The 12,645-nt window shown below is 43.0% G+C and overlaps 1 protein-coding gene across 1 annotated transcript in view; it reads left to right on the forward strand.

Annotated features, from left to right (window-relative positions):
- Window positions 1-9,044: 9,044 nt before the first annotated feature.
- The window catches only part of SYT10 (synaptotagmin 10), a 63,900-nt gene continuing 60,299 nt past the window's right edge, over window positions 9,045-12,645 (forward strand). Inside the window, exon 1 of the mRNA XM_058191503.1 lies at window positions 9,045-9,431. Within this exon, the coding sequence (XP_058047486.1) occupies window positions 9,281-9,431 (151 nt within the window). The 5' untranslated portion in view covers window positions 9,045-9,280. The remainder of the gene's footprint in view (window positions 9,432-12,645) is intronic.

The raw sequence follows: 12,645 nt of genomic DNA on the forward strand, positions 1-12,645 counted from the left end.
GGAAACATTAAGACACGGACGGTAAGCACGCTGGTGCTCTTATGCATGCCCCTTACCGTCGTACAGTCATACAGTCATTATGGAATGGGTGAGGTCAACAGTAGACAGTCTTAGGTTAAAATTTTAGGGTTTGGGATGAGACTACAGAGTCTGGTAGTGCATTCCAGGCATTAATAACTCTGTTACTGAAGTCAAATTTTCTGCAATCGAGTTTGGAGCGGTTCACTTTAAGTTTGTATCTATTGTGTGCTTGTGTATTGTTGTGGTTGAAGCTAAAGTGGTCATTGACAGGTAGGACATTATAGCAGATGATTTTATGAGCTATGCTTAGGTCACACCGAAGGTAGCATAGTTCTAAATTTTCTAAACCCAGAATTTCAAGTCTGGTGGCATAAGGTATTTTGTTGTGAGCAGAAGAGTGGAGGACTCTTCTTGTGAAATATTTTGGACGCACTCAATTGTATTAATGTCCGATATGCAGTGTGGGTTCCAGACAGACGAGCTGTATTCGAGAATTAGTCTAGCAAATGTTTTGTATGCTCTGGTTAGTAGTGTAATATTACTGGAGAAGAAGCTACGCGAGGTTAGGTTTACAACTCTTAATGCCTTTTTGGCGATGTTGTTACAGTGGGCTTTGGCACTTAGATCACTTGATATGAGTACTCCAAGGTCCTTGACAGAGTGAGAGTCATCTACAAGGTCTATAAATGTTGGTTTAGAGAGTCTGTCTTTTGTAACAATCAACAAAGAACTTTTTTGTTCCATTCTCTGCTTAGCGTTAATGATTCTTAGCATTTTGTAACCATCTTTTGATTTTAAAACTATTCTCTGAGTGCATAGTAGAGGGGAGACACACTACAGGCTTTGCTCTTCAGATGCTCAGTATAAAATATTAACTGTGTGCTAGTAACTGTGAACACCTGGTTGGATCTTTTGATCGTAGAATCCCTGAGTGGAAACACCTAAGTAAATGAAGTTACACAGATGCAAACAGCTTTTACCAATTGTCTATGTATCTAGAGGGCTTTAGGTTAGAGAAAGATAATATAGGCTGACCTTCACATTTGCTGCTCAGTGCACAGTGAGATGCAGATCTCAGGTTTGTTATTTATTTAATGTTTACCTGCCCTGTCCATCAAAAGAGCCTTCAGGCCTGTAAATCCTCAATGGTACAAATACTTTCACACATGAAAAATAGTTTGAAAGTAACTATCTTTCATCATTATGATTTATTAATGACATTGTCTGTATTTTTGTTCTATAGTTGTCTTTGTCCTCAGAATTTTTCCTCCAGAAATGAGGCAGGTGAGACATAAACATATTTTATCAATAAATAAAGTAAATTGGTGTTAATGCAGACTTGTTCAACACTATATAGAAAAATTACTTTTGAATCAAAAGAAATCCTAGCAAAACTCTTTTTCTTTGTAAAAACTCTTGACTCTTTTCTAAAATGTTCCTTTTTTGTGTCTTTTAGTACCTTCTCTAGCCTAAACTCTAAATTTACCCTAGAATAAAACTAGGTTGTCCCATTGTTAACAAATAGGACACAAGATATATAAGATTGCACTTCCAAGTAAGCCTTAACTTGTTTTGCATTTGTTTAATTTGTGGTGCAGGCCTAATCACTGGACTAAAATTTATAGTCATTCCATATGAACCAACCAACTATTTCATTTGTTCAACAATCCCCCTAATAATATACTGTAAAATATTTACTGGTATATAATTTGTCTGATAATAATTTACAGATACTGCCATGACCTGTTTTATTAGGACCCAGCAGTTTAAAAAAATGAGAAGCAGAAGAATCTGAAAAAAACCATGCATTTTCTTTCTTTCTTTCTTTTTTAAACTAAAACGGAAGAGTAGACTCAACAGAGAATATACGGCACACAAAATTGGAAGGAAGCCAACGGATTAGAGAAAAGACTTAGTGCCAGACAAAATGGTTTACACACGAAGTGTCTCGTGGCAGACTTGGGTAAGAATCCAAAAGCATGCTGCAAATCAGCTCGTATAATCCCCTTGCTAAAATTTAGATAATTATTTCAGCTCCTTGTTGAAAACTTAAGGGCAAGACAACATGGCGAAGAATATGGAGGGGGAAAAAATCTATTTATCCTGGCCTGGTTATGCCTAAAGCAGTAAAAGAATTAATGCAGACCAGTAGTGGGTTTCACTTACCTTTGCTACTGGTTCGGAACTGTGAACGCACCTGCATGCGCGGTTGCTTCGCTCACGTGCGGCACTTCTGCGCAGGCACAGAGATCCATGATGACATCTGGGTGGGTTGGCGGAGCCTCCCGCCGCCAGTACCGGTTCACCTGAACCGGTAGAAACCCATCTCTGATGCCCCATGAAAGGCTGTAGCTCAATCCTGAGAAGGGGAAGTTAGGTAGAAGAGCACTTGAGGAAGACCCTAGTGAAGGGGTGTCAAACTGGTGGCCCATGGGCCAGATACATCATGTTGCAGGCAATGCCCACCCCACCTCCGCGAAGGGAAAAAAACATCGCAATACATCATGTGACAGGGTGAGTTTGACATCTGTGTCCTAGAGCAGGGGTCTCCAACCTTGGCAACTTTAAGCTTGGAGGACTTCAACTCCCAGAATTCCTCAGCCAGCTTTGCTGGCTGGGGAATTCTGGGAGTTGAAGTCCACCAGGCTTAAAGTTGCCAAGGTTGGAGACCTCTGTCCTAGAGCAGTGCTTCTCCTTGGCAGTTTGAAGATGTGTAGACTTCAACTCCCAGAATCCCCTAGCCAGCTATGAATTCTGCAGATTGAAGCCCACCCATCTTCAAACTGCCAAGATTGAAAAATACTGCCTTACAGAAAGTAGGCTTAGACAGTGTTGCCTAGTAGCATTAATCCCTCATGCCTTTGTCAGCTAACTTGGGTCCAGAAAAACCTCCGAAAACGGACAGAGAAAAAGCGATGTCTTCCAGTGGTGGGATTCAAATTTTTTTACTACCAGTTCTGTGGGTGTGGCTTTGTGAGCGTGGCATGGCTTTGTGGGTGGGGCTTGGTGAGCGTGGCAAGGGAAGGATACTATAAAATTTCCATTTCTTCCCGATCAGCTGGGACTCAGGAGGCAGAGAATAGATGGAGCGGGGCCAGTCAGAGGTGGTATTTACCGGTTCTCTGAATTACTCAAAATTTCCGCTACCGGTTCTCCAGAACTGGTCAGAACCTGGTGAAACCCACCTCTGGTGTCTTCTTTTTGAGGAAACAGTCAATACAGATTTTGATAGCCTACTGCCCTCTCCTGTCATCTGCAACTGGAGAATCAATAAGCTCATCAGGAAACTTTCGGCAGGGTGTAAAACTCACTTTTTAACCAATTGATAACACTCCACACCCTCACCATACCAAAGAAGGCGAAATCCTGAAAAGATGGAACTAGTCAGAGATTCCTTCAAAATGAGGAACTACAAGTCTCTAATATTGGAAAACTACAACTCCTGGCAATCCATGTTAGCATTACCAATGGTGAAAGGTGTTAAGTAGTATAATTAAGGAACATCTGAAGAGCTACTGTACCATAGGTAAAAGTAACTTAGGTAAACTAATTATGAATCTGACTCAGTACAATGTAGCATTATATATTCTTTCCTAATCTAATCTAATCGAATCTAATCTAATTCATCTCATGACATTTATTTATTACAAAACAAATTCTGCAATCTGCCAAAAGTTCCATGATCACTTGATTTTCCAGCCACAGAAGACAGGGGCACCGAAATCTTTATTTGCTGGTTCCAGTAGTTTGCAGGCATACATTCTAAGTCTCAGTCATCTTGCAATTAAAACTGGTTGTACCAACCAACATTGAAAGTCATGTTGACAGTCTCCAGAGCACCTTCAAACATTGCAACCTAATGATAATTTTTAATACCACTGTAATATTTAATATTTTTTAATATCAGTGTAGGGGAATACAACTGTACTGTAAATGCAACTCAACTGTTATTCCTTGAGGAAGACATTTCGCTTCTCATTCAAGAAGCTTCGTCAGTTCTGACAGGATGTGAGGAGGCAAAACCGATAAAGCTTCTTGGATGAGAAGCAAAATGTCTTCCTCAAAGAAAAATAACAGTCCAGTTGCCTTTTGAAAAAGCACCTTTGAGACAACCATGACCTAGGTCAGGGGTCTCCAACCTTGGCAATTTTAAGCCTGGTGGACTTCAACTCCCAGCAAAGCTGGCTGGGGGATTCTGGGAGTTGATGTCCACCAGGCTTAAAATTGCCAAGGTTGGAGACCCCTGACCTAGGTGACTGAGAATCTCCACAGATACAATTGCATTTACTTTCATTTAACAGTACTTTTCATACTGTTCATATCATTTGAGGGGGGGAGGGAGAGAATGAGGACCTCCAATCACTTTTTGGTCCATAACTCAAAAATATTGCTTGTCTTTACAATAAAATATTTTTAATAGTAGGACTCAGACAACCTTGTGAAATGATCTGCAGAGATGTTGCAAACAGTGGTCAGCTAGGCTTATGTTCCTTACCAGGCCCTGCCTTCTCCTCACGGTAATTTTTAGTGTCACTGAATGCAGAACCTCACAACGTCTTCTTGTGTTCTCTGGTATTTTTGGAATGTTTCCATTCCAGCAGTTCCAAATCCTCTTTTCAGCAGGGATGCAAATTACTACTAAGTAAAAGAAATTGACAGATGATCTCGGTGGTATACCATTATGCGTAAGAGTCCCCTTAGAGATATTTGTCATGATTCACTTGATAAATTGTTGTTTTATGTTGTGTTAAACACAGGGATGGTCCATGAAATTAAAAAGTGAGGACACAGTTCAAGTCTGTTCAAAACCATCCAAGTTCACACATCATACTAAGCTACAAGGCTTCTTTTCTCCAAGCTGAAGATCCCACATTTCTCCTGTTTGTCCTCATGGCAGGGGCTGGCTTCAAAAATTTTAGCATGGGGGTCTCTGCCCGGTTGCTGGGTGCACATGGCCATGGTGGGTGTGGCCTAGTAGGCCTCCTGCACCACAGCGGGGAGGGGGGGTGTTTTTGCCTTCCCCAGACTCTGAAAGTTTTCCTTGAGCCTCCGGGAGGCGAAAATGGCCTCCACAGGCTCCAGAGGCCCTCCCGATCTTCCGGTAGGCCCGTTTTTTGCCTTCCCTGACCCTCCAGGCGTGCCCTGCACTTACCTGCATCCAAAATGGGCCACACAAGGACTGCTGGGAGGGGAGGGGTGGGTGGGGCCAGCCAGGAGTGGGATTTGGGGGTTCTCTGCACAGAATCTTAGCTAGAGGTTCTCCCAAACCCCTGAGAACCCCCAGCAGTCCACCCCTGCCTCATGGGGTATGTCTTCCAGGACCTCTTTGGGCAAAAAGGCAAGATATCAATAAAAAAATTAATAATCTATAATCCAGGCACTTGCAATGTACTGAGTACATGATAATTAAACAGTTATGCAATATATGTTAATCAGGGCTTAGTATTTCACTCTGTATTGCAGGGGGTGACAGTAATAAACCTCTCTTCTAATAATCACAATGTGATGAATTAGATACGTACATGTTCTCTAAGCTGAACCACTAGCTTTATCAAAATAAAACGACAAAGCAATAACTAACAAAGACATTCTAAACAGAAGTCTGAACCTATGTTCAGCCATGGTTTTTTTTTTACAAATCTTATGAAACCTTAGGGCTAAAGAAAGTTAATTTAGAATATCCTTCAAAATGTGTGACCTAGTTTGGTGCAATGGTTAAGCTACCAGGATAGAAACTGGGAAAATGTGAGTCCTGTTCCAGCCTTTGACAGCAAGCCAGGTGGGTGACTTGGGCCAGTCCTTGTCCCTTAGCCCTAGAAAGGAAGCAATGGTAAACTACTTGTAAACTCTTTCCAAGAAAACTGTGGAGAATTGCCCAAGTAGTTGCTAAGTCTCAAAAATAATTCAAAGGCATATGTGTGTTTATAATCAGTCATTGCCTGGATTCATATATTATATGAGGCCATAACATAGAATTTCTTAGGTTTAGCCTGGCTTTCCGTCTCCTAGAGCTTCCTCAGATGGGTAAACTTCAATGTCAAGAATTCTCAACAATTGTGACTATGGAACTCTAAACACTGAAGCTCATCCATCTAAAGGACACCCAGGTTGGGGAAGACAAGTATCTTTGGTGCCTTTCAAATCATGATTTAGTGGTAATAGCCCAGGCAACTGAAACTTGTTCAAAAAATAATGAAATAATGAGTTAAATGGCATTAATTCAGAGGACAGGGTGGGCCTAGTCATGTTTGAAACATGTGATTTAAATCAGGGGTCTCCAACCTTGGCAACTTTAAGCCTGGTGGACTTCAACTCCCAGAATCCCCCAGCCAGTAAAGCTTAAAGGCTTAAAGTTGCCAAAGTTGGAGACCCCTGATTTAAAGTGATTTGCTAACTAAACCACTGAATAAAGTTGGAGATCATTCAGTGAAGCTGTTAGTACAAGGAAGACAAAGAAGATACACCTTCTTACAACTGATAATTCACAGCGCAACTTGGAAAACCTATGTTCATAGCAAGTATGAAATTTAATATAAGTAGGAGCAAACAATAAGGCACAGAAGTATTACATCCATGTCCTGTTCATATGCTGTATTTTACTGCCTCCTAGACCTTGGTCCACACATCACATTCAACTGTGGTTTTCTTAACCATGTTGTTCAATAAGCCAAAGTGGCAGAATTCATACTTAAACTACCCAAAGATCATACCTGTGATTATTAAAATGCATATTCTTTCCCTTGGAGATATTTAAAACTTCTCACATTTAGGCCCAAGTGGTCACAAACGCAACCTGGGGGCTTTGCTCTGAGAGTGCTCTTATAATTTCACACAGTTGTATCTGTTCAATCAGTTTATAAGAAAAATCAGACTGTGAATTATCCATGTTGTGAATTATCCACGTTCATCTAGTCTTCTCTAACGATGTCTCTGAGGTACGTGAATTTCAGTTCCTATCCTCCCATCTAGGACAACTTTTTTTTAAAGGACTGTCTTGAGAACAACAGCTATATATAAGTGTTTTTATCCATCCTGAATGTCCTTATAAAGTCCTACCAAATCAAGGTTGCATGGTGCCCTTCAGAAGCTTCGGACTAAAGTACAATTAATTACAAGGGACTCTGGAGATTATATTCCAAGATATTTAATGGCATTTCAGATTGTTTAGTTTTGCGGTTTATATCTTTATTCAACAGTTTCAGTCTTGTGGCAGGGGAAAGGGGTGGAACCAGTAAGATATTTATGTATATATATCCATATCTATCTGGAGAGAGAGGAGGGGAGGGAGGGAGGGAGGGAGAAAGAGATGGTATAGAGATAGAGATAGAGATATACTGTAGATGACAAGTCAGTCCTAGAGGAAATCAACTCTGACTGCTCCTTAGAAGGCCAGATCCTGAAGATGAAACTGAAATACTTTGGCCACCTAATGAGAAGGACTCACTGGAGAAGAGCCTAATGCTGGGAAAGATTGAGGGCAAAAGAAGAAGGAGATGACAGAGAATGAGGTGGCTGGACGGAGTCACTGAAGCAGTAGGCGTGAGCTTAAATGGACTCCAGAGGATGGTAGAGGACAGGAAGACCTTGAGGAACGTTGTCCATGGGGTCACGACTTCGCAACTAACAACATAGATATAGATATAAAAGCTGACTAGTACCAATGACGTTACCCAATTTGGGTAATGAAACATCTGTAAGAAAACAAGCAAGCTCAGAGAGCACCAAGGGCCGCCAGTGTGGGCCAGAGCTATGGATATTCTCCTTTATTTAAAAAAAAAACTTTTTCTTAAAAAAAAAAGCTCTGATTAAATCTCAGTCAAATGCAGAGTATCTGAGTCCAGATGAGCAGCTGAATCTCCACCCTTAGATTTAGCTGCATCATTTAATGGGGCAAACTCTCCCCAAACTGTTGACTCTCTTTCAAAATGGAAATGTGTAATAAATACAACAAGGGAAAGAATGACAGTGTTGTCCATGGACTTTAGCCTTCCCTGGGCATTAGAGGCAGCAAAGGAAGGGGGGGGGAAAAACATCTGTTGAATATGTTCCTTGCCCACAGCTCCTCCTGAACCAAACGTTGCTTTCCCAACCTTGCATTCCACAGGGATCCAGGTCTCCAAATCCCACCGTATCCATTTTAGCTCTGGAAAATACCAGGTTGGGGAGAGTTGTGGGCTTCATCTCTCTCTTCTTCTTCTTCTTTTTCTTCTCTTTCCTTCCTCTCTCCCTCTCCTTCTCTCTCTCCACCTTCTCTCCCTCTCTCTCTCTCTCTCTCTCCTTTTCTCCCTCTCCCTCTCCCTCCTTCTCTCTCTTCTCCCTCTCTCTTGTCTCCTCTTTTCCTCTCTCCCTCCCCTTCTCTTTCTTTCTCCCTCTCTCCTTCTCTCTTCTCTCTTTTCTCTCTCTCGTCTCTCTCTTCCACCCACGCAAACACTGATATAAGGTGCTGCCTTTCTGCCAGCCCCCCACCCCCGTAATTCCCCACTGCCCGTGTCCATCACTGCGCCACGAGTTGCATCTCAAGCTTTTCCAGAGCCGGACCGTCTCGAGAGGATAAGCTGAACCACCCGCTCGCCTCCACGCGATGGGGTTCATCAATTCTCACCCCTCCCCACACCCTCCAGGCATTGCATGGCTCCCCCTCCCTCCCCGGTTCTCCATCTCCCCCAAGCGCGAGCGGATCCCGTTCGACGGGCTTCCCTGGACCGGGCGCCGCGCTCATCACCTGTACTCCTCCCAAGCAGCCGCGCTCTGCTGCCATTGGACCAACTGCCTACCCATGCCCTCGAGGCACAAAAGGCGTTGCTAAGTGCCGTGAGATTATTATTATTTTTTGGTCCCCGTGGCTTTTTTTTTTAAAAGCCTTTTCCACCCCAGTTAGGCGTCCTTGTTCTTCGGAGGGGAATCTCGACTCACTTTGCAACGTGCGGATCGGACTGTTCTTTCCTCCGCTGCTGCTGCTGCTAAGCACATCTCTCTGCTCCTCGTCCCTCCTCCTCCTCCTCCTCCTCCTCCTCCTCCTCCCGCTCCTTTCGCACTGATGACTTGAAAGCTGGAACTCTCCGGGTTTCACGGGGTGGGGAGGTGAGAGATGCCTCTTTCCAGTCCTACCCCCGGTAACCATCCAAGAGCAGGAAGGTGGAGGGGAAGCCGTCCTTTGTCCGTCGGGAGAAGCATGGCTCAGATCGAGAGGAGGAAAGAGAAGGCTTAAAAAAAGAAAAGAAAAGAAAAAGAGAGGGAGAGTGGAAGAGCGCTGGAGAAGATGAGTTTCCCCAAGGAAGACGGGGTGAGCGGCTTGTGCCACAAAGCGCTGCAGATCATCTCCGAGCTGTGCTTGGGTGGCCAAGTGGAACTGGAGAAATGTTCGGGCATTTTTCCTCTGGAGACCTCCAACCAAGGTATAAGCCGCACAGGTAGAGTAGCAGCTCCCTTGCTCGCTCGTCCCAGCTTCTTCTCCTCCTCCTCCTCCTCCTCCTTCCCGCTTGCTCTCGTCTCCTCTCGTCCGCCTTCTGGGCGAGCGCTTCGCGGTTTGCTGACAAAAGGCAGGAGGACTCGCAGAGAGGCGTGGGGGGAGAGAGAGAGGGAGAGAGAGACAGGTTTCCTCAACTAATGGCATCGGGGTTGTGTGGGCGTTGGGGAAAAAGGTTGAAGTTTTCGCCTCTTTCCTGCCTTCTTCTTCTCCCTGGAGAGGGAAAAGGCAAAGGGCGAAGCGCCTCCAACGTTTGGGCTCGCGGATGGATTTGGATCATGGGCAGGGACCAGGAAACCCCGGATTCAGCCCGAAGCATGTTGGCCGGCGAGAGGTCTTCACTTCCCAAGTCACCCGAGAGTCGGGGGAAAGATGCGATCGACTTGGAATGGAAGTGGAGTGGAGCGGAGCGGAGCGGAACGGAACAGAACAGAACAGAACAGAATAAACAAAGTTGGAAGGAACCTTAGAGGTCTTCTAGTCCAACCCTCTGCTTAGGCAGGAAACCGTACACCACTTCTCTAACGATCGCGGGGAGAAACAAGGGGGAAAGACTTGGTGAAGTTTGGGGGCTGCGGACGTTACGCTCGGTTTTTTTATCCTCCACTAGTTAGTCCATTTCTAGTGTCTTTGGCTGTCTTGGAAGCACGTTTTATGTGCCCAGAAAGATTGTTTAGGGTTGCTTTGGGCCAATTCTAAGAATAAACCTTGGCTTTTCTTTCTCCGCGGTGATAACAATCGCTCATTCGCCAGACAACAAGCCTTGGGCAAGGTAGCCACTTGGGTTAAACCTGCGTCTTCTACCTTACATTTTCTTTATCCCTGGCTCTGCCTCTTGCTAACCAGCTCTGAAAGAAATTACTTTTGGGGGGTTGTGTGTTTATAGACCGACACATTTTTGTGGTTATCTTTCCCTCTTGGTTTCAAACAATTGAGGATCAAAAAGGGGTGGACTTCATGTTTTTATTGCAAAGGATAAGAGATTGCTTCTAAATGAAATTTCTGCTGTCAGATTTGTTGTTGTTGTTGTTGTTGTTATTGAAAGGAACATTCCACGTAGGTTAGAAAGACCTATATATAGGGATGGGGATGTTCCTATGCATTTAGTCTCCCTGCTCCTTTGCTCCTCCTGAGATCTTCTGAGCAGGGCTGCCCAAACTTAGATGCAAGGCAACAGGTGGCAGAAACCAGCAGGAATGCTTCTGATGTGTTATTGGGAGAAAAATGTCCTGTGGGATAGGGAGAGACAGATAGACAGCCAGACAGACAGCCAGACAGACAGATACTGAGAGAAAGAGACCATTGGTCTGTGGAGATAGGATTTGTGTGTCCTTGCCCTCCTCTCCAAAGAGGGAGGGGTATTTCCTTTTGTTTTCCATTGCATCTCATAAGGTCAGAATAATAGCATTGATTAATCAGGCAGCAATCTATCTTGTCCAGTATGTTGCTTCCAGCAGTGGCCAGCCAGATGCCTCCCCAATCTAGAACAGGGAGGGCATAGATCAGAGGCAGGACACATGCTTTGCACGTAGAATATTCCAGTTCCGGTAGCTTGCTTTTTAAAAAAGAGCTAGGAAAGGGCCTGTCTCTGTTTGTTGCTAATAGGTATACATACAAGTGAGTTATAGGTAATTTTGGGGTAGGAGGGGAGCATATGAGCTAAATCTGGAGCTAATAAGACAGAGATGTTATAGTTAAACAGTCAACTGCTCTAGGTGGATTTCCAGTTGTAGAAAAAATGTCTATGGAGACTCTCAGTCATCCAGGTCATGGTTGTCCCAAAGGTGCTTTTTTTCAAGAGGCAACTGGACTTTCTGGTTTTTCTTTGAAGACATTTTGCTTATCATCCAAGAAGTTTCTTCAGCTCTTCAGAGTTGAAGATGTTTTGCTTCTCATCCAAGAAGCAAAATGTCTTCAAAGTAAAAACCGAAAGTCTAGTTGCCTGTTGAAAAAAAAAAAAACACCTTTGGGACAGTTGTAGATAAGTTTGAATTTCCTCTGAAAGTTACCCTATGGCTTATGGAGTTCTTAGGAACTCTATTCATGCATTATCCGGGATCAAACTTGTGTCCAAGAGTACTGCTTACATGTATATAATAATAATAATAATAATAATAATAATAATAATAATAATAATAATAATAATAATAATGATGATGATGATGATGATGATGATGATGATGATGATGATGATGATGATGATGATGATGATAATAATATTTTAATTTGTATACCGCCCTTCTCCCGAAGGACTCAGGGCGGTGAACAGGCAGGTAAAATACAAATATACACAATAATTAAAACAACCCTTAAAAAACTGATTAAATTAGCCCAAATATTAAAATAACTTACACCCCTATAAAATTATAAAAATTTAAAAGACCCATCGAATTCAATTAAAATCTAAAGATAAAAAATCAAGCTAGTCCAGCCATACGAAATAAATAGGTTTTAAGTTCGCGGCGAAAGGTCCTAAGGTCAGGTAGTAGTCGAAGTCCGAGGGGAAGTTCGTTCCACAGGGTGAAAGTAAGTGGAACTCTTCAGATTTGCTATTCAGTGTGGCAACAGCCAAACTGCTGGACATGGCTACAGAAGATGTAACATTTTCCAAATTAGAGATTTAACTTTATAACTCTTCCCAGCTTCAAATAGTCACACATTCCAGTAAAAGGCATTGGTGGTCTCCTTTCTGAATAAACTGGGGAAGCTCAGAACACTTTGGTCAGGTTAAACTCTACCAGTGATGCAGACTTGTCTTAAATTTCTTTCGCTATTTCTATTTTCTAGAGCAGTGCTTCTCAACTTTCTAATATGTGTGGACTTCAGTTCCCAGAAGTGCTGCCTGGGGAATTTTGGAAATTGAAGCCCACACATCTTAAGAGTTATCAAGGTTGAAGAACACTGCTTTCAAAAAATCAAGACTTACTTTTTTCACTTTTTGGAAGTGGTTTTTTCCAAAAGCCTTCTTCCTAGGGTTCTCACAGAGTCACCCAGCTTACCTAAAACAAAACTAAAACTCACAATCTCTCAGTTTTTCGCATGGTGCCTTAAAACTCTACAGCAAACAGGCTCTCGATAAAAGAAGACTAGAAAAGTGAAAATCCTTTATGTTGAGCTGCCATGAATGAAGTGCAAAGAGCAACTGGCTAAGGTCTAGC

The sequence above is a fragment of the Ahaetulla prasina genome, chromosome 7 (assembly GCF_028640845.1).
Source record: "Ahaetulla prasina isolate Xishuangbanna chromosome 7, ASM2864084v1, whole genome shotgun sequence".
NCBI classification, from domain to species: Eukaryota; Metazoa; Chordata; class Lepidosauria; order Squamata; family Colubridae; genus Ahaetulla; species Ahaetulla prasina.